General features: G+C 41.3%; 2 protein-coding genes across 5 annotated transcripts in view; one reads left to right on the top strand and one right to left on the bottom strand.

The window, feature by feature from the left end:
* Positions 1-19,317, bottom strand: part of LOC119480236 (amyloid beta (A4) precursor protein-binding, family B, member 1 interacting protein) — a 48,651-nt gene extending 29,334 nt beyond the window's left edge. Inside the window, exons 1-3 of one of the 3 annotated variants that reach the window (XM_037756302.1) lie at positions 19,108-19,317; positions 16,293-16,377; positions 10,556-10,626 (exon numbers count right to left, since the gene is read on the bottom strand). In XM_037756302.1, the coding sequence (XP_037612230.1) occupies positions 10,556-10,561 (6 nt within the window). In that variant the 5' untranslated portion in view covers positions 10,562-10,626; positions 16,293-16,377; positions 19,108-19,317. The remainder of the gene's footprint in view (positions 1-10,555; positions 10,627-16,292; positions 16,378-19,107) is intronic. The other 2 variants (XM_037756300.1, XM_037756303.1) reach the window with 2 other exon arrangements.
* On the top strand, positions 1,784-8,110 carry si:ch211-37e10.2. Of its 2 annotated transcripts, XM_037756299.1 has the most exons (5): positions 1,784-2,330; positions 2,875-3,537; positions 4,091-4,650; positions 5,263-5,329; positions 5,612-8,110. In XM_037756299.1, exons 2-5 carry the CDS (start codon positions 2,904-2,906, stop codon positions 7,141-7,143), a joined length of 2,793 nt encoding a protein of 930 aa, XP_037612227.1. In that variant the 5' UTR covers positions 1,784-2,330; positions 2,875-2,903; the 3' UTR covers positions 7,144-8,110. The 2 variants fall into 2 exon arrangements, with proteins under 2 accessions (XP_037612227.1, XP_037612226.1); XM_037756298.1 differs by having other exon boundaries at positions 1,784-3,537.
* Positions 19,318-22,255: the final 2,938 nt, after the last annotated feature.

Here is a 22,255-nt window from a genome sequence, read left to right as displayed (position 1 = left end):
AGCTCTGGCCGTAGCATATTCACGCAGATGCGTTTACATAGCAGTCCATACAGACTAAATGGCGTGCACATGACTCACAAAAGCAACAAAGGCGTTGTTATTGCACGCAAAATTACTTACAAATCAGATAAGTTAAATTTATGAATTTAAAAATTATTAGATATTAAGTCAGCAGATACTAAAACAATTGTGAGATATTAAATCAAATGTTTTATTAATTATTAAAAATGCTGAAAATCTAAGGCAAAATTATTAGATAAGTCACAAATATGAGATATACGTCAAATTTATGTGGTAGTTCAAACTTTTAAGAAAATATATCAAAGTTTTGAGAGAATAAGTCAAAATCATTAAAATGATAAGTCAAACAACTTTTGAGTTACGAAGTCAACATTATAAAATAGTATGTCAAAATTAGGAGAACTTATTAAAAATATGAGAAACCAAGTCGAAATTACGTGAGAATACATCAGAATTTTGAGATGATAATAAGTTAATATTTTGAATAATTAAGTTGAATTATGAGATACTTAGTCAGAATTATAAATCAAAATTAAGGATAATCTAAGTCAAAGAAGATCACTTTTATTATAATGTCTAATTTTTCATAATTTTCTTTCCTTTTCTTGGCGTAAATTGTCTTCCATACCTGCCTGACTTGAAATAATCAAACAGATATTTACATCAGAACCTGCCAAACATGTGGACATCATCCTCAGATAACCTCCCGCTGGACACGTTGCTGTGCTGAAGCACTAAAAAAAATGAGAGGGTCCGAAAACCAGCTGTGGGTTTCACATTCCTGACTCCTGCCATCGGTCCCCTCAACAAAAGTTTGACCTCTGTGGGCTCCGTCTATAAACACGGGGCGCCGGGTGTTGACAAGGCCAGTATAACCTGAAGGACACTGGGTTTGAGGACCAGCAGCTGTCTCAACATTCACACACTTTTCTGCAACTGGGGTGTCCATAAGGTCAAAGGGGAGTCAACAGTGAGCAAAATGAAAAGTGACAATCATCCGAGAAAAGATGACAGGGCTGGAGGACATCGTGCATAGACACAATATCACTTTGTTTTTCTTCTTTTAACATGAATATGGGAGCAAATATGTATATATATATATATATATATATTTTTTTTTTAACAATGTCTTTATTTATTTTTTTGTTATACAAACATCAGCATTATTATGCAATATATACAATACAGGATTTACTTTAACAAACATAACATTACCCCCCCACACCCACCCATTCTCTCTTAACTTTTCCCTTTCTTACAGAGCCAAAATCAATACACAGCTTCCCAGTATCAATCATACAATTAAACAGTTAAAGGGACTATTTGTAACTTTCAGAAATGCTTGTTAACAGAGACATTTGTGGCCGTTAAGTCAACGAAAGTCAGCGTCGGGCTCGCGCTTGCTCGCTCTAAATAGACATTAACGAGCATCGCTCAAAACAGTGAGGCGACACACGTCAGCTAAAACCACAATATCACTCTATATTTCACCTGCTTGGCAGTAATGTTAGCTGACCAGACGAAGGTCTCTCCATGAATCAATGCTGATCCTAGCGAGTCGGTGCCGGGGCTGAAGCAGGAAGAGAAACGTTATCGTCTTCCTACTGCGCCCGCAGGGAAGACACCGGCACCCGGTCGGAGACGATAATGTTTCTCGCTGCGGAGCCCCGTCCCTTCACAAGACACGGAAAACCTCTGTTGGTCTGGAAGAGCTGCAGAATTTATTTCTGCACAAACGTCCACTGTACATTCACTAGATATTCTCAGAGCTGCTAACTCTCCTGCAGTGTTTAGTGTGCGCGCATGCACGTCTAGAGGTGGAGCGAGACAGCGAGAACGCGTGCGGTATGTGAGTGAAGGCAAGCAGGCAGAGGAGCGGAGAGTCCAGCCACACGCAAGCGTGCATGGGATCCCGTTACAAACAGTCCCTTTAAATGGCACCTCTAACAAAATGAAGATACACATAAACAGAAAATAAATATATAGAAAATAACTAATAAATAAAATAAAAAGATTTTCAAAAACAAGAATCCATTTGGGAGCAAATACTTAAATTTAGAAAATGTTTCTGCCTTCTTTCACCTCAATGGGGAATTCCAGCATGGAGAAGAGGGAGGGTGAAGGGTTAATTTGTGGCCGGGGAAACCTGATGCTAATTAAGTCTCAGGAATGCCACATACTGACATTGTAGAGCAGAAGCCCTCAGAGTGGGTCAGGCATGGAGAGAGCCAGTAATGCCTGTGTCTAATGGTTTTATTCCATATACTGACAGTCGGGGAAGCCAGTCTCACCGGAGCCTGGAGCTGAAGGTAATGTTCAGATCTCAACTTTGTTTCCAGTTGTGACAGAGGTTTTTATCTGAAAGGAGGATGCACAGTTTTGGAGATTTTTTCCAGATTTGGGAATCAAAATCTTAACTTGCATTTTTTTCTTCTTTTGCAGGGAGAGAGATATAGCTGAGGAAAAAAATGGTTTTAGTAACACCAGGATGATGCACAGTTTTGGAGATATTTTTTTTCCAGATTTGGGAAACAAAATCTTAACTTGCATTGATCTTCATTTGCAGGGAGAGAGATAGATATAGCTGAAGCAAAAAAAATGTTTTTAGTTGTGACGGAGAGGTTTTCATCTGAAAGGATGATGCACATTTTTTTGAGATTTTTTTCCAGATTTGGGAATCAAAACCTTAACTTGCATTTTTCTTCTTTTGCAGGGATAAAACTGAAGCCAAAAAAAATGGTTTTAGTTGTGACAGAGAGGTCTCATCTGAAAGGATGATGCACAGTTTTTGGAGATTTTTTTCAACATTTGGGAATCAAAATCTTAACTTGCATTTTTCTTCTTCTTTTGCAGGGAGAGAGATAAAGCTGAAGCAAAAAAAAATGGTTTTAGTAACACCAGCTCTGTTGCTGCTGTCTTGGGCATCACTGCAAGCTGTCGCAGAGATCTGCCGAGGGTCGCACTGCTACGGCGCGGAAACCGCCGATCCAAGACCGTGCACCGGAGCGCACTGCCCGGGGGGCAGATCCTCCAGACCTCCGCGGCAGTTTAACCCCACAACACAGGGGAGAGCGGCGCAGATAGTCGCCAGCCAGCACCACGCATACCCGGGTTCACCGAGAGCAGCATCGGATGCGTATCCGGCTGTGCAGCCACTTCGCGGTGGAGGTGGAGGTGGAGGCGGAGGCGCACGGATGAGAGAAGTTCTCCCTGCAGGATGCACCGATGCAGACTGCGTCGCCGCTCTTGTGAAACAATTTCATCCCACTAATGACACCCGAGACTGCAGAGGGATCGAGTGCAGACTGCCGGCGAGGATCCGGCCGAGAGCCCGAGCGAGGTCTTGTGTGGGAGAAGGATGCAGCTCGGAGGAGAGCGCCAGCCAGCTTCCTCCTCCTCTCCATCTGTCCGACAGAGCCGCGCAGTTTCTGGGAGATTTTCCGGAGCTTGGATATCCGTCGTCGGAACTTGGCGGAGCGCCTTTGGGAGTCCAGCTCACATGTGACATCAAGCCAGGTCTGCTATCATCATCATCATCATCATCATCTAACATCTTAACTGAGACGATTATAGACTGATTATCTTCTTCAAAATGTCCTTTACGCAGCAGTCAAACCACTGTGAGGCATTTCTGGTTGAGTGGCAATCTTCAAAAAGAAGTTGATGAATTATTATCTTGCTCTGGAAACAGTCTGCCTATAATTTAACCATGCATGTTATACCCTTTATTGACTTTAACTCCCTTTCCTCACCAGTGATCTGCAAAATGGGATTATTTTAGGAAGACTTTGTTGATCTTCAGCCTCTGCACAGCAACTAGAGCAGCTGAACTGGAAAAAAAAATGTCTCTGAGTCAGAAGATGTGGAGTGCTTTGATGTTGGTCCACACAGGAAACTTTCATTGCACTTGCCAGCTAGGCCAATAAACTGGGGTCACTGAGTGTTCACACTTTGTTCCAGCAGTATTTCTCCTGAATCTTAATCTCATTTAATCACTTCCTCCACAGCGGTGTTTAACAATAAGAGCTTGTCTGATCCCATATTTCATTCTGCATTATTTGCCCCTCAGGGGAGAATGAAGTTCCCTCAGAAGATGCCCTCATCTTACACCTCCAGCTGGCAAAAGGTCAGGAGAAGCTGGTGGAGGCCCTGCGAGCCCAGCAGATGGTCATCCGAGACCTGCAGCAGAAGCTGGTCGACCAACAGGAGGCACTGCTGTCGCAGCAGAGGGAGATCCTGGACCAGCAGCGGCGTATGTACGAGCAGATGGACGTGGTGAAGGCCCAGTACGGCCTCCTCTCGGACACCGTCAAACAGGTCTCCTTCCAGGGCCTGCAGGGTGAGCTGCAGAGCTACTTCGAGAGCCACCTGGCGGGTCTGCAAAGCCAGGCCCGCAGCCACCTGCAGAAGTCCTACGCTGTGCACAAAATGGACGTGGATGCGAAGGTGATGGATGTAGTCGGAGAGGCTCATTTTCCTCAACCCCTACTGGGATGCCCTTCACCCTGCGGGCAGGAGGAGTTTTGTGATTTCCAGAGGGATACACCTCAGTGTGAGAAGTGCACCATGTGTCCACCAGGTTTCTTTCTGATCTCACAATGTTCTCCCACTGCAGACAGGATGTGCCAGGTATGGCCCTTTAAAATACTGATCTGATGTCTGTTTTCATGATGGTGAGACTGATATCTGGACTAGATTGGTGTTATCTGATGTGTGAAAACCACACACACACACAAGTGTGAATGAGTTCCAGCTGATGGTTGTGGTGTCATATGGTGGGATCAGTCAGAGGTTTTCAGGCATATGGCAGCAATGAGTAAATATAATAACAGCTGATTTGGAGGGAAGATGTTCACACTCATCCCTCATTAGGATAAAACTAAACTCAGATATTTGCAGTTTCTGTACAACCTATTATTTAGGGCTGTCCTCGACCAAAGAAATTCTTAGTCGACTAACACTCATACAACTTTGTTGACTAATCGATTAGTTGATTTAATCAACAGATCTGTAAAACTGAGTTTCTCCACAAAGAATTGCACAGAAGCACCTCTTTAAATCTTGTTTTTACCAAAGATGTGCTCATAAGTTTCTTAGAAATAAGTCATTCAGCATGAAAAAAATACTAATCGACTAAAGAAATCTTAGTCGACTAAGACCAAAACGACCGATAAGCTGACTAATCGACTAAGAGGGAGCAGCCCTTCTATTATTAACGTTAAAAATGTGTTTGAATTGCAGGACAGAGATGAATGCCTTGAAGTACCAAACATCTGTGGAGAGCGAGTGAAGTGCCTTAATACTCCAGGTAACACACTTTTTTATATTATTATGTATTAGGGATTAGGGAGCGCCACCAGTTCTAAACGTGTGCATGGGCCTGGTGCAAATTTTAGAAAGCGCAGCACACCTACTAGAGGGCCGAACATGACTTTGCCTGTGTAATTATGGGTTATCGGTATCTGCTGAAAAAAAATCCATATTGTGCATCCCTAAAATAATATTTCCCTCTTAGTATTTTCATTTTAGAACAAATTTTCCACCTTTTCACTCCTTGGTTTCTCTATTCTCTCCGTCTTTAACTGCACAGGGGGGTTCAGGTGTCTGGGAGTCTCTGAGAGAGAAGCACTGATGGGCGTATGTGGTCACGACTACTTCTACAACCAGGAGCTGCAGGAGTGTCAGGCCTGTTTTGACTGTGATGGAGAGCCTGTTTCTGCTCCCTGCACCGCTATCAGCGACTCAGTCTGCGGTCAGCCTTCAGAGAGCCGACTCTCCCTGTCTTGGGAGGCCAGTGTGGGGGTCCCCCATGCCAGGACCTCTGGCGCCCACATTTTCCCCGGGCTCCAACTAAACATCCACGGAAAAGAGAGAATCGATCTGCTGTCCAACGAGGCTGGGCAGCTGACGTTCCTGCAGCACGGCCTGGTGTGGTTGGATCACAACTTTGCGATAAAGCACAGCTGCAGGAACTTCCTTCAGTTGGGAATGAGGCTCAACGGGAGCCAAGAGGAGGAGGGTCTGGACCTCAGCGGGGTTCGCATCGAACAGCCGGACGGGAAGTACTTCCAGGGCGTCAGCGTCAGCAGTGGCGTCGAGGTGGAGCCCAACCACACCTTCACTCTGCTGCTGAAGAGTCCGAACCAACACTGCAACCAGAGCAAGGACATTCACGTCTACGATATCGCTACTCCCTCTTTCAGCCTGCTCTGGTTGTCGCATGACACCGGCGCCGTAGCTATGACGGCTCAGATGTCCCTGTTGACGCACTACCAGACCAGCTACCGCCCAACTTTCCGCATGACCTCAGTGTCCGACCCGTATATGATCATACTAACGCACGACAACCGCGGTGTGCGCTTCACGGAAAGCGGTGTTGTGAAGTTCGTCTTCCAGCAGGCGCTCTACTCGATGGGCCACACCTGCGTTCGAGAGGGTTTCTCCCTGATTGCCTACACTAACCACAACGGGACAGGCCAGGAGGCGATGCAAGCCTTCAAAACGGGCGTCAACTACAGGGACACCTCCATCACCCTCTCTGGCGCTGTGAGCGTCGCCGGTGGGGACACGCTCAGCTTTGAGATCACATCTCCGTCGCAGTGCAACATCCGCTACTTTGGGGACAGCACTGGGATCAGCATGCTGAGCCTCATCTGGATTCCCTCGGCGGTGTCGTCAGCCCTGACTGCCACCGTGTCCAGGACTGGTCTGCCCTCCGGAGCAGTCAGGAATAAGCAGCTGTCGTTCCAGCAGATCAGCGCCGACACGCCGCAGGTTCATTTGGCCCGCTCGGGGGAGCCAAACAGCCGGAAGAACTTTATATTCCACGAGAAAGGGACAGCAAACATAGCCCTCAACCTGAAGCTGATACACTCCTGCAATATTGTGAAACTCACTCTGCAGCGGTCGGGGGTTCAGGGCGGGCAGGCAGGTCCTGTGGCTCAGCAGGTGTCTGGACATATGCCTGAAGGTAGCGAGTGGGCCAGCATCGGGCTGCGAGCTTCATTTCCCGTCCAGAACGGCACAGCGGTGTATGTTACTCTGGACTGTATCCGCGGACGAGTTAACCAGATAACACACGAGGGCGGCACTAACATTTCAATCCTCTGGGTTGCGGTGTGATCCAAGAAGGGATGAAGCCTTTGTCATTAATACAGTTTGTGGAAAGAAAAGAAAAGACAGTTTTGCACAATATTGAATTGCAGAGCAGATTCAACAAATTACCAAATTAAGAGAGAATACTGGTAGATGAAAGTTATTCATCTATTACACATATTTTGTCATACTATTGTTTTATATGTACGTGTCATCACCTGTTTAAACTTTTATTGTGAAATCTCATTTGATTAACATACTGTAAGTACTGCTTTTGCTTGAAGTACTTCGGCTGGTTGAGCAGTGACCAATTCTTTATGGGATGTGTGTGTGTGTGTCTGTATAGTATGAGTGTGTGTACATATACTGTATGTGCAGTGGTGCTTATATATGTACTGTATGTATGAGGCATGCCTACTTTTGTATGAGACGTTTAATATGTATATCCTTACGTTCCTGCACATATTTAACTTGCGTACTGTATGTAATAAACCTTTTTATATTAAATCATTAGGCATTTTAGTTTAACATTTTGAGAGATACGCTTATTCACTTTCTGGAAGAGTTAAATGAGAACATAGATACCACTCTCAGCTGAGCTTAGCATATAGACTGAAAAAAGGGGGAAACGGCTAGCCTGGCTCTGTCCAAAGGTAACAAAATATGCCTACCAGCACCTCTAAAGCTCTCTAACTAACACATCAAATCTTGTTTGTTTAATCCGTAAAAAAAACTGCAGTGTAAAAACATTCACTATTTTAAAGGTGCAGTGTGTAGGATCTGGCGGCATCTAGCAGTGAGGTTGCAGATTGCAACCACCTGAAACTTCTCCTGTGTGCCAAACATGTAGGAAAACTACAGTGGCTAACATGAAAATGTGAAACCGCAAATGTCCCTATCTAGAGCCAGTGTTTAGTTTGTCCGTTCTAGTCGACTGTAGAAACATGGCGGCCGGCTCCGTGAAGAGGACCCGCTCCCTATGTAGATATAAACGGCTCATTCTAAGCTAACGAAAACACAATGATTCTTATTTTCAGGTGATTGTACACTAAAGAAAACATGCTTATTGATATTATATTCCATTTCTACCAATTGATCCCCCTGAATGCTACACATTGGTCCTTTAAATGAGAAGATAGACACCACTCTCAGCTGGTTAGTTTAGCTTAGCACAAAGACTGGAAACGGGGAAACAGCTAGCCTGGCTCCATCCAAAGGCAACAAAATACTCCTACCAGCACCTCTAAAGCTCAATAATTAACACGTCAAATCTTGTTTGTTTAATCTGTACAAAAACTGCAGTGTACAAACATTCGCTATTTTAAGGGGGGTTACGTACCGGACTATTTCTTAGCTAAGAACAGTACACCATTTTTTAAACAAAAAGGTAAAAAAATGAAGTGCTGGTTGGTGGATTTTTTATGATCCAGGCTAGCTGTTTCTCTCTGTTTCCTGTCTTTGTGCTAAACTAAGCTACCCAGCTGCTCTTGCTGGCCTCATATTGGTATCAATCTTCTCATCCATCCATACTCCATAAAGCGAATACATGCATTTTCCAAAATGTCAAACTATCCCTTTAATGCTCTGAAGAGCCATGAAAGAGCTATACACACATATGTAAACTTTCCTAAGCAGGAGTTGGTATTTGATGATGTTTTTGATGATATTTATTTGCCTTTTATAAAACCAGACTTTTGTATTTACACTATAGAATGCATATATTTGTCAAACATGAGAAAAATATAATAATATGTCATATATGGTAAAAAAGTAGGCGATATTCAAATAGAAGCAGTGATAGCCTCTATCATACGTTTATTTGCACACATATAGTTTAACATAGTATTGTGCAAACATTGTACTTTGTTATTCTTTTGCGTAAATGCTGTTTCCCTGTGAAGAGTTGCCCATGCATTTCCTTCCTAATTGCCTCTGTGTGTGTTCTTTCCTCTAAACAATTAGGCATAATTAAGTGTTTCAGGGAGTTGGCAGCGAAGCCACGGACATTCTTTATTCTCACTTCATTATGTTTAGTGATTTTTTTTGCTCTGTGGTTGGGCTCCCTGCACATGTCAATGCATGCATTCTTGTTCAACACCAAATATAATGTACATATGTTTCGCCAGAAAATAAATAACACTGTTCACAGCTTGTTAATCCGCAACAATCAGAGATGAAAGATATTTCACAATTTAGTTGATTACAGTATATATGTATTTCATTTAGCATAATGTAAAGCATTCCTGTGCAGCCACATCATTTGACATCTCATATGGACTTAATTCTTCTAATTATTTTCCATCAAGTTAAAGAGTAAAAGTTGAACATTCAGACGTTACTCATTCTGTTAATCTCAAACATACTGAACCTATTTGAAAGCAACAGCTATAGGTGCCAAAATTGCAGACATAATACCTGGAAAATCATACAGTGTATTTTCCTCTCAATTGGTCTTAATCAAGTTCAAATTATTCTTCCATCTATTACCTATAGGAGAGCTGCTCTTTAGCTTAAACATAACAAATAGTCTGTGAGTCAACGGGAGGGAGAGGGAAAAAAGTCTGGTTGTGAGAAACAATCAAATGTTTCTGTCGGCTGCCTGAATTGAAAACAGGTGTTTGAGTGGAGCAGTGCTCCAGATGTCTGACGCTGTAGATCAAATGAGACCCACAGCACATGAAGAGTTTCAGAGACATCAGAGAGAGAAACGGGGACAGAGAGGAACAGCAGGAAACAGACAAAAAACAGGAGAGGAGTGTGCGTGTATTGAAAACTCAGCCCAGTCGTCAGAAAACACACGACTTTCACCCAGGAGGCCGCTGTTAGTCTCCAGACCGAAACCAAAAGTAAATGTTGAGTTTACGCTTGTTACGTAACATTACGTAAGAAAGTCCGGTAAGGGTGGTATTTTTTTTTACGTTTACGTTAGTATTTTAACCCTTATCTCTATGCAGAATATGTAGGCAACAACGGGACAAGATTTTGGTATCAGAAGCGTTTGTAGTGTGAATAGTATTGACCAATCATGTTTGAGCAGGCTTTGGTTGAATGCAGGTAAACAGTCCGAGTGAAGAGCTAAAGAGGTTGAACGCATTGGCCGAAATGCAATCTCAGAACCCAGCGGCTAACTCTGATGATGATTTAGCTTGTTGTTAGCTTGTAAACTGGCGAGAAACAATGCGGTCGTACACATGGTCTCGCAACTCTAAAGCTGCAACGATTCATTGATTAATCGATTAGTTGTTAACTATTAAATTAATCGGCAACTATTTTGATAATCGATTAATAATATAATCGCGGAAAAGGAAGTATTGGCCCAGATATCCGCTGGCTACACCAGAACCCCAGAAATATTGCCCCTTGCCCCCTAGAGGCTTATCGGTCGTCAGACCTCCATGAATGGGTGGAGGCCAGAGCTAAAAGGAGAGTATGGACTTACATTCATCAGGTGGCCAGAAACACGACTCTGGGACTCCGATGTACGGAGGTGGCGTCCATCTTGGCGTCACTCTGAAAGACAAAGTTGAAATACTTTTGAGCTAATCACCAACAGTGGAGCTATAGCAGACCTGGAAGCATACATTGATCACTACTATGATCAACAGCACAAAGTAAAAACTAGCGATAAAAGACTCATTAAACTCAAACAAGTGACAGAAGACATCATCTGCAGAGACAAGCAATCTGCAGATTACACACACATAAAACCAAGAGTTAATAAAAGTTTGGCGCAGATTGATGTCTCAGTCAAGATAAATTAATCAACCAAAGAATTCGGAAATTAAATTAATAAATATTGTTATATGAAAACACAAAAGGTGCCAGACTTGCATAGCAGTGTATCTGTGGATAAAACAGACGCATCTTTCATCACCGCAATGCATCTGTTGTGAGTTTATTTGCTTTCTGAAGGTTTTTGTGTTTGGAGTTCACTCAAACAGTCAGTGGTATGCAAGGAAATTACTTAAACACAACACGGATCTCTGATGAGTCCAAAAGCACGACTGTTTCCACAACTAAACTGTCCAATACCTCTAATAGGACTCCTTTTATGTTTAACTTAATATTCTAAATGTGCATCTGCATCATTTGATCGTGTGTGCATGTTGCGGTCGAGGTGAACACCCTCCTAACCCAAACCTGGCCCCAGTCTGCTCCAATGTTGACTTAAAAAGGACAAAGCTGGAGCTTTAATCAGAAGCGGATGTTACTGTAAGAGCCGAGGCCTCTTGTCGACAGGGAAATGTTTAGACCATGTGGTCAGGTTTGATGCTGCAATCCTTCGCCGTGTGTTACACTGGTACTCGACAGTGGATTTATGGGGTGCGAAGAATGTTTGTAATGATGTCGTTGATTTTTTTATGCAGCACATTGGGTTCTAAGAAATAATCACATTAAATAGTCTAAATACGGAAATTAAATCCATTGGGCATTTGAAACGTCTTGATTTCTACGTTGAGTTGCAGCTGAAAAACACTTCTGTACGGTACAAAGTTATGTTAAACTTTAGTGCCAATTATTATGTGTTCAGAACGGTCTAAACTGCCAAGAATCGCTGACTTGATACAAAAATTTTATAGGTCTGGCCATTTTTAAAACATTTTTCATCTCGCTGTTTTGCTTTTATGCCAAAACCTGTAAATCATGTCCATGAACTATTGAATGACACCAATTGGATTAAATCCTCTAGACAGGACATTTTCAGTCGTGGCATGTTTTTCAAACTCAGGTATGTGACTGATCTTTATAAAATGAACGTTGTTATAGTCATCATGAATGACCGGAAAACAGGTAATGACAATTTGCAAATACAGTACAAATACTTTGTTTTGCTGAGAGCTAACATCCTGATGTTAAGCAGGTATAATGCATTCAGATTCTTCTTCTTTGTTTTTGTTTAAGCAAGCTAAAATTTGCTTATTAGCACTAAACATTCATGTACCAGTCCAGTCTCCAGGAAAGAAATCATGGATATATTAGAGTAAATGTTGATATGTTTTTGGGGATTTTTTGCATTCGGTCAGAGCAAATGACGTAGTATATGGAGCGGGCATTATTGAAAGTTACGTGGTCTAATAATGCTTATAACAAGCAAGAAAGTCTGGATGAGAGGGTGGTGGACGGGTCAAACAAACACAGGACTTTCAGCCAGGAGGCAGCTGTTAGTGTCCCGTGTGAAACCAAAAGTAAACGCTGACTTGACGCTTGTTACGTAACGTTGTTAAACCTGTTACGTAACAATATACGCAACCAAGTAGTACGTAATATGTAATGTTACGTAAGAAAGTCCACTAAGGACAGTTGTTGTTTACGGATACTAAGGTTGTAAGGTTGTTACATTATTATTTTAACACCATGATTAGAACCATGATCTTTTTTCTAACCTAAGTAATTTAGTTGCCTAAACCTAACCAGTCGTTTCACAGCGTTAACCACGTGGCATTGTGGATTTCTGCAAGCGTGATACGAGGCTGATATGAAATGTATTTAGAAAACGCATTTTTGATTCAGAAACGGCGACATTCAATGTTCCTGTGGTTTCAGAAAAGCTAAGCCTGATGGAGATGTAATCAGGTATCTGGTCATAAAATGTAAATTATATTTTGACCTGATAATGGCACTAGATAGTACAATGCACCAAATTTCAACAAAGTCATTGTGATTCAATCTCAGGGTGCAATGAATGTCTGTACAAAATCTCATGGCAATACATGAAATAGTAGTTGAGATATTTCACTCTGCAGACATTGCCAGCCATAGAGCCAAGCAGCTATAAATGTGGTTCTTTTTATCACTACCTCCTCTGCCTCTGAGAGAAGTTTGTCTCACTAAAAGTCCAATACAGTTTTGTGCAAAACCACTGCACCCATATCTCTAGATTTTATAGTAACTGCTTGATCTCCATCTTCCTCCCTTTCTTGTGCATTCGCTCATTTATCGCAATCTCCTCCTCCGTCCATCTGTGTCTCCTCATTAGAGAGGTCACTGATGCATGAGCGAATGGGCTGGCAGGTCAGTAGCCACAAACACAAAAGTGGGATTCATATCGAACGGCCTGTGAAAAGTTTCTCGCTCGGACAAACACAAAAAAGTTGACCAAAAGTTGTATAAATGTCATAGTACAACATGAGCAATAGTTGCTTTCTGTAGGATATTTTGGAACGCTGAAATCTAAACTGGCAGTGAAAATAATCATGCTGGACGTGCTGTATCTCCCTTCTCCAGACTTGGCAGGGGCTCTGCATAGTTCCCTCCAGTGTCTGGTAAATTCCCTGATCACCAGGAATGCAGCATTTAATTTTCTTGTTCTTTAGCTGACCTTAATCATTTCTGCGTCAAGGGCACTCTGAAACTCCAGATCCACGGGGATCAGTCAGTCTGGGTGTGGAAATAAATACCTCTATGTGTGTGTGTGTGTGTGTGTGTGTACAATATACACATGTATATGCAAAAGGGGTTTGAGGCCTGTCTAGCTGTCTTCATGAAGAGGCCGTTTAAAGCGCTGATGATGAATAATAGGTTGGCTGAATGTGAGCGAGCGAGTCCCTGTGGTGTATATTTAAATGGCGGCGAGATGCTCTCTCACTCATATCAACTCCCCGGTGGTCCGCGAGGTTAATTGCTTTCTCCGACAGGCGCTTACAGATTAACTATCTCACTGAATGCATCCATACAAATGACTCTGCATATACCATAATAAGTTGAGCGGCGTGTTGTGTGTATGTGTGTGTGTGTGTGTGCAGTGCTTTGCAACAGTACATAGTGTATGCTTAGGTAGCAGGCAGGGTGCACGGCGAGGTCACAGAAGCTAATGAGTACGACTGACTTTGAGTAACAAAGTGAGCTCAACAGAGTATCTTTGACTAAAGTACAGTAGTCTGCTAAAGTGTAATAGTCCAGTATTTATATTATTGAGACAGATGCAACCAGCAGGCATGGATTTGGTGATTTGCAGGTGAAAAGATGAATCGTCTTATAACTACACTTGTTTTTGTAGTTTTGGTCATCATTCCTTTTGGTTATGATAACATTATACTGTCTAAACTAATTGCTAAGATCTGGAAGGAGTGGATCTAGTCTGTGCTGCCTTTGTCATGGTTGAAAGGAGTAGTTAAGTTTGCCGTCTGTGTTGTTGTTTCATAAATATAGGCGCAACTCATCCCGTTTCTCACAACGTGACTGGTTGATGCCTTTATTTGCAGTGCAAAAGCTCAAAAATTGATCTTGTATACTGGTGCAGTGTGTAGGATTTGGCGGCATCTAGCAGTGAGGTTGCAGACGGCAACCAACAGAAACTTCTCCCGTGTGCTAAGCGTGTAGGAGAACTACGGCCAACTCAAAAACGGCCCTATCGAGAGCCAGTGTTTGGTTTGTTCGTTCTGGGCTACTAGGAACATGGCGGCCGGCTCCGTGAGGAGGACCCGCTCCGTATGTAGATATAAACGGCTCATTTTAAGGTAACAAAAACACAATGATTCTTATCTTCAGGTGATTATACACTAAAGAAAACATAGTTATTAATATTATATTTCTGCCAATAGATCCCCCTAAATACTACAAACTGGTCCATTAACTCTGCTGCTCTCTAGAAACTTCTGAAGAAAATATCTGGCTCTTAAGCAGCTTGATGCTCCGCTAGCTTCAAAGGCTAGTCGCTAACTTTGTTTGTCTGCTGTTTGGTGCTGAGCAGGGAGCTTACAGCGGGTTTATCGGAGCTTTTTCACTGGAAACAGCTGCCTGCTGCGTCTGGAAGCGATGCTGCGAGGGCGTTGACAGTGAATCAAAACAGTCAAAACAAAATAATGAGGTGAAACACTTAGACCCCCTTAGACTTCTTTTGACCTCCAAACCAACAAATCCATGTTTAGTGGCAAACTCCTGCCTGGACAGCTGATAAATAAAACAACATGTGGAGCGAGAAAAATGGGTCTTTGCAACTTCTCCTGCTGTCAAGCAAGCATGCGGCCTCTCCCCTAAGGTGACCGGGCTTTCATGTGTTAGCTGAGCGGTGTCAGAGTGAAACCAAACACTAACGGATGGCCTACCAGCTTCTGGGTAGACATTAGGGCAGAGGCAGAGTTCAGGCAACGTAAGGCTGTGAGGTGAGCGCCACCAATTCCGACAGACACCAACATCTGGCTCGGCTTAGCCGCCACACACGCACATACGCACGGTCTGTTTTCAGGAAAGACTTCAGTCGTTTATAGAAGCACGAGAATCCTTTTGGCCTTTCTGTCAAAATGCTTTGGTGAGCCTCTCTCCAGCCAGTCACCCTGACTTTACCATCTGTTGGTTTGCTCATAAATCACACAGCAAAGAGTAACTTCTCCGGCTTAAACTTTATGACATGTTTGCTACATATCTGCGACCCGTGTGTGTTTGGGTGGAGCGGCTCGTCTCTTCTTTGTGTAATCACATGTGGGATTAGAGCGTTGGGGCTATACAGGGCCTGTGATGTGCTCCACATGGTCGGGGGGGGTTGCTGCAAACACTGAGCAGATCATCCAGGTGACGCTGGTGATGAACTGCTCATATGGGAACATCTGAGAGGAAGGAAGCGTGCAGGGGGGAATCTCTGAGAAATGTCAGGCTTGGTCATTGAGTCATTATTCTTATTACTCCTCGAGTTAATTTTCAATCTGTAAAAAAGGCAAAATGTTTACACTCGGCGGAGTTGCCTGTCAGGGAGATAACAGAGTCCGCAGAGGCAGTGTGTCAAGGTTGATTGAAATTAATTTGGTCTCATGACACCAACAGAATCCAAAATGTGATGTCAAGAGTACACATAGGTGATTCCTCCTTGATGATAATTAATGGATGATGAGCTGACAAGTCATTTTGTCTCTCTGTGGCTCTGCAGTGTCGTAAAACTCCACATGTGGGCTGTAAGGGAGGATCATGTAATGACTTCATGTGTGCGTGCGTCTGAGGCTTTGTCCATTCATTTATGTGACAGTGTATTTGTACAGCGCATATAATTAAAATCACTATAGCTACCTTGCCGATCTTCTGCGATTATTTATCGTTTATCTTTGTTTTTGACCAGAGTTCATCTTTTGCAGTTCAAGTTAGCTAAGTTAGCTATGATTCCCTCCAAAAATTGTGGTTCTTTGCAGGGCTCAACAATGAAAAACTGCTTTAATGGTTAAAACTAAAGTCTACATTTATTTACTTACCTGTGTTTCTGCCTTGCGAGCAGCGGGGCCTGATGCTGGTCAGCTGGTTGGTCAGCCCATTCAGTCCAGCAAAATGTCACATCTACTGATGAGAAAGGTGTTAGATTTTAATTTTTTATGTTTTTATTTTATATATTATATAATGCTAGAATAGTTTTTATCTGTTTTATTATAAAATTTACTCCATTCAATTAAATTTTATATTTAATTTTAGATCTGGAAAACTGAGTTTCTCCATAAAATAATCACACAAAAGCAACACTTTAAATCTTGTGTTTACCAGAGATGTGCTCATAAGTTTCTAGGAAATATGTAATTCGGCATGAAAAGAAGCATAAAAAACGACAAATCGACTATAAAGAAATCTTATTCATTCAAGACAAACCTCCCTACAACTTAGCAAACAAAAGAGGACTTGTTTATTTAAAGACATATATATAAATAAAATATATACCCACTAGGGCTGCACAATATGAAGATAATATGCAATAAGCGATAATGTTGTTGAATGTTGCGATAACGTTATTACTTGCGATAAATAAACAGATATTAAAGTGCACTGCTTTCAGTATACCGACTTGCTTGTTGAATTAAAAGAATGAGATGAAACTATTCTCAACATTCTTTTATTGAACAAATTGGATAGAAAAATAATGATTTACGACCCTTTAAACTGCAGTTTTCTACTGATCGATTAAAAAAATCCTGAGTGCAATATCACTGTCTTTCGCGCAAGTTGACATCGCGATGATGATAAAAAAAACGGTATATTGCGCAGCCCCAATACCCACATGTCTAAGTATCTATTCAGCTTTGGTAGCGGTACATGGTAACACATTGTAAAATGGAAGCCACAACCTATCAACAGTATACAGGAAGAACATTAGGTACAGTTGTCAACCACAGTACATGCTAAAATAACTGGAGTCTGGAGCTCCAAGGTGTTGGGGATTGATCACTGCATTGAATTATCTTGAACACAGAGCCCCACTGTGTGGAAACAGTTAACTAACTGAGTGATTACATGTCATATTTGTAATGTTATAACATCCACTTCCTCTGAGCGCCTTCACTCACAGAGCCAGCTGATAGTGTGCAGCCCAGATGTTTTATGTAAAACATTCTGTATATCTCACTTTCTTATCTTATCACTAGAATAAACAAACAGGGTGATTCCCGGTCTGGTTGTGAGTCTTTGTCAAGGAGATTATTCCCATTATCCCCATGTGGTACTTTCCTATTTGTCTGTGCGTCAGTGTACGAGAGGGACAGATGAGGTAAACCATCTGGGAACCTTTCACATAGTCTGGGATGTGTTTTCTTCTTTCGTTTGGACATAAAAGGATGTTGAAATCAGATTTGATTGAGAGGGAAATGTAAAAATAACAGCTCATTTTGTCAGCTACGGAAAATTATTTTTATATGCCAAAAATTCCAGCCACATTGCAGTCCATTCCTATTTTGAGGAAAGGTAAAAATACACTCTGTTGCTGCCTCATGACTAAATAGTGGGGCAGCAGTGCCATCTAGAGACGCAGTAGTAACCTACCAGTGATGCTGCTCACAATAATATCACATTTTTTTACTGGAGTGGTACTATTTTTGTTTTCTTTAAACCCAAAAAAATATGATCATTAGTGGACAGAGTGTATTTTTACCTTACCTCAAAACAGGCGTGTACTGAAAATGTGGCTGGTATCTTTGCTATATAAATATAATTTCCCGTTATTGTGTCAATGAGCTGTTATTTTTTACATTTCCCCATCAGTCATTTCTGATTAGAACATCTTTTTATGGACATTTACAAAAATCCTTCCTACCAAATGCAATAACTTTGCTAAATTTGTAAACACAATTCACACTGGGACCATTCCCGTGTTGTCTGTACATATATGCATGTTGTGCTATTTATTGTATGTATAGTGATTTACTATGATGTGTTTTAACCAACCTGTGAAGCTGAAGGCAAATTTCCACATTTATATTATTATTAGAAGAAGAAGAAAAAGAAGAAGAAGAAGAAGAATAAGAAGAAGAAAGGCATTATTAATTATTTAATTATATATTATACATAATTATATATATAATTATAATAATATTATAATTATGATGATATAGTAATATAATCTAATTATTATATTATATTATATTATAATATAATAATATAATTAATAATATGATTATGTATATATATAATATTTAATTAATTAAAGGCAATATTATTATATTTTGGTGAGAAAAGTGTTCAAATCTATACTTAATTTATGGTGTTATTTATTGGAATGCATGATAAGATCTATTTTTATGGTTTTGTTTTGTTTGTTTGTTTGTTTTAATTTTTAATATTTATGTGAAGCACACTGTTATTTCCCCTGAAATTAAATGTGCAGTATAAATAAACTATTACTGGCTTGGCATGTTTTACATCAATGAGTTATTTCGTTTAAAAAAAGGGAAAATTCACCTTCTTTTATGTGGCTGTCCAATCAGTGCTGATAGTAAATGTAGACCACTGAAAAAATAAATTCCCCAGTGTGTGCTATATTGACAGGAAATTTCTGCTGCTGCGAAGCTGTGCCTACATGTACCAGGATGCATTGCGACAGACCGGTGAATTCGCTTCGTCTGATAAATTTCAAAATAAACTCACAAAAGTCAATGAAGGAAATATTCTTACACTTAATCAGAAAAATACAACCGTACACCTTGTGAATTAATGTTTCTCTCTTACACCAAACTAAGACAGGTTTAATTGTCTTGTTAACTCAACGTTAAAACACACTTTGAAACTGGACAGAAACAAAATAAAACTCACCAAAACCGTTAGTCCGACCGTTAGTCTTTCAACTGTCAGCAGTAACGGCTCGTTAACGGCTCGTTAACGGCTCTCACTGCTTCTTCAGAGGCAGACCATTAAATTAGCTAAATACAATGATAAAAATAGCCCCAAACTGCTCTCAGTAGTTCAGGTTCTGGTTCCAGAGGGTCCCCAACGGTTTGGGGTCTGTCAGTGAGCGTCTGTCGGCCTCGTTTTAGCGGTGCAGCACACGGTCTGGAACCATCGGCTCTAGTCTGCAGGTGTACAGTTGGGATCCATGGCAACGCCTACAAAACGTCACATCCGGTTTACGCCGTGGGGGAAAACAAAACTCACTGGCTGTTTTCAAAACCTCATACTATACTAGTAGTAAGTACTGATTTGGCCTAAATGTAGCATGCAGTATGCAAAATCAAAATCTACAGTATGTCAAAAATACCCGGATGTCGTACTGATTTGTAAAAATCTCCAGTATGCATTAGACCAGTCTAACTCGCCTACTGTATCCCACAATGCAAAGCGCTGGAACTGTACAGGCTACAATAACAGAAGCCAAAAACGGCTTGTTTTTTTTACATTTTTTGTCGCTATTTCATCACTAAATTCAGTTCTGAAAGTTTTTTGAAGCGAGAAATCAACTGTGTAAATTATTAATATTGGCAGTTTTACAAAGTTAGATGGCAAATCGAACATTTGTTCCACCGTTGTCGGAGTTTAGAAGTTCCACAAAGCTATCGCCTGCTGGGGTCGCTACCTCGCCAGCCGGGTAGTCACTCTCACAGAGCGCTATGAGCTGGCTGGAGCTCTCTAGAGACCGGTCTGTAGACAAGAGGCTTTTATTTCCTTCTTGACGGATAGTTTGTTTAAATATCACAACACATATGTCCATTATAAATCAGCAGGAACCTGTGATTATCTGCCTTTTTGGAGTTGAAAAGCTCCACAATCGCCTGTGGACGTAGCTCGCTGACGATAAGAGCAAAGAGCTGCCTCTGACGGGGCAGAGAGATACCTGCTGAGACAACATGACCCTTTTTAACATAACTCTAATATCCGTAGGGAGATCAGTCCACTGTTTAATTGCTGTAACTGAAAAAGCAGTTTGAGTAACGTACATTTTTCGGATCAATATTTTATATTTACCGTCTCCCCTCGTTGATGATCCTGTTTGTCTGACTTCACTATGAGCTGTCAGAATAAATTGTTTAAACCTGCAGTATCTTATAAAGTAAACAAGCACAACATAAACAACAAAATCAAAGTTGTATTTTTCAATAATATTGCAATAGTGGTACGAGTTTGTTTTTTTGTCCAGTGCTTTAAGAGCTGGTTTAAAGGCTAAAGCCTCGTCTAGCATACTCCAAAATACATCGCTTTAACCGTCACATACTGCATACTACTGATGAACGCAGTATGCAGTATGTACTGTATACTGCATACTGCGTTTGCCCGTTCAATTGCATGTCATTATAGCCCAAAAGTCCTGCATTTTTTGAGTCCAGTCTGGACACATAAACCTAGCTATAGGCAGTGATTACAAACCATCTCTCTGTGCTGATGTACAGCTTTGTGACTAACATGATGACATAAACATGACCTGGCACCGCTGATACATCCTTATCTCGTAGTGCTGTTAAAGTGCCACTTTTCATGTCCCACTTTGCTGTTCAAGGACCAGTTTATGTAACAAATTAAACTCTTCAGCTCACATAACACTGTGTTTTTGGCCCACGGTATGAAGCATTTTGAAAATGTTAATGTGTGTCTGAGAAAAACAAGAAAAGAAAGAATCCAATAATGTTTGTTTTGACAATATTTATTTCTATTTTCCCAATAGTAACATATAATTCAGGACAAATGAATGTTTGAGAGAAGCTAGCACAGCAGTTTGCAGATTATATGATTCAAAATCGTACCATATTTAGTGAAAGTGAACTGCACTCTGAGTACTAGGGGTTTTAATAGTTCTCAAACAATATTTCCTGTGAGCAAGAAACCAGGGTATATATATATATATATATGTTCTATACTTCTGTGTTAAAGGCTAACAACACTTGCGTTGGACAAGTTTTTGGACAATCAAGTCTAAAATCCTATTGATTCTGTTTCTCATACATCCCATAAGAGTCAAGGGCCCTTGGTGAAACAAAACCAGAAACGGTGACACCATGACACGAGTCAACACACCTGTCTCAGACACGCAAAACAGGACGACAGCGTGGCGGCGGCGGCAGCCGAGAGAGGAAAGCGCGAGGATACGATGTCACTGCTACCAGAAGGCGAAAGCGGAAGAGAAAGAGAGAAAAAGGTCGTACAGGTGCAGAGCAGAGAAGAGCTTTCAGAGACATGCTGAGGGACTAAACACACATATATAGATATAATACTCTACGTTCAGAGCTGCGACAGTCTTCAAGCAGAAGAAGAAGAAAGACGGAGGATAGAGATAGTCAGATCAAGCGCGGTAGAGGAGTACAATGCTAGGCGAGGTTAGCATGCTTGCGGCACGGAGAGACTTTACAGGAAGCCCAAGACACAGAGAATCACATGTAAAGGCTAGAGCGACAGTACACTAATCTACAGGCTAAAGCTATACATCGGACACTAAAGCTAATTACAGGAGCTACACAAACTGTATATATGTATATATATATATAGATATAGAAATAGATATATAGGAGATATCAAACAAGCTGGATAGGCAAGGCATCGCATGCACGTGCAAAGGAAGCAGCAGCAGCAGCAAGAGAAGAAAATGTCTGGCTTTCCAAGAGCGTCGCTGTCATAAATCTGATGTTGTCTGTGTCACAGTGTGAACGCCAAATCGTTATCTGGGAACAGAAATAGGATTCATAAATCTAAAACATATGTTAAACTTGAGGTTAATCTCTGTTGGGATGTAATTCACACCAGGCAACGGCGAAGTGCACCTCACCTCAATAATTACATTTGAAAATTTTTAAAATAAATACATTTCGTTAAATTAAAAAAGAAATTGCCTATACCCACTTTTTTATTTATTAATTTCTTATTTTTGCTCTCTCTTGCCCCATTACAAACACTAATTTCTCTAAAAAATTCAAATAATTTTCTGCGGCCGGGCGGCGTGTTCAAGTGTTTCAGGTGGGAAGAAATTCTTTGTAACACA

Source organism: Sebastes umbrosus, chromosome 21 (genome assembly GCF_015220745.1).
Source record: "Sebastes umbrosus isolate fSebUmb1 chromosome 21, fSebUmb1.pri, whole genome shotgun sequence".
Lineage (NCBI taxonomy): Eukaryota > Metazoa > Chordata > Actinopteri > Perciformes > Sebastidae > Sebastes > Sebastes umbrosus.
The sequence above is the reverse complement of the archived record's forward strand: the minus strand, read 5'-3'. Positions and strand labels throughout refer to the sequence as shown.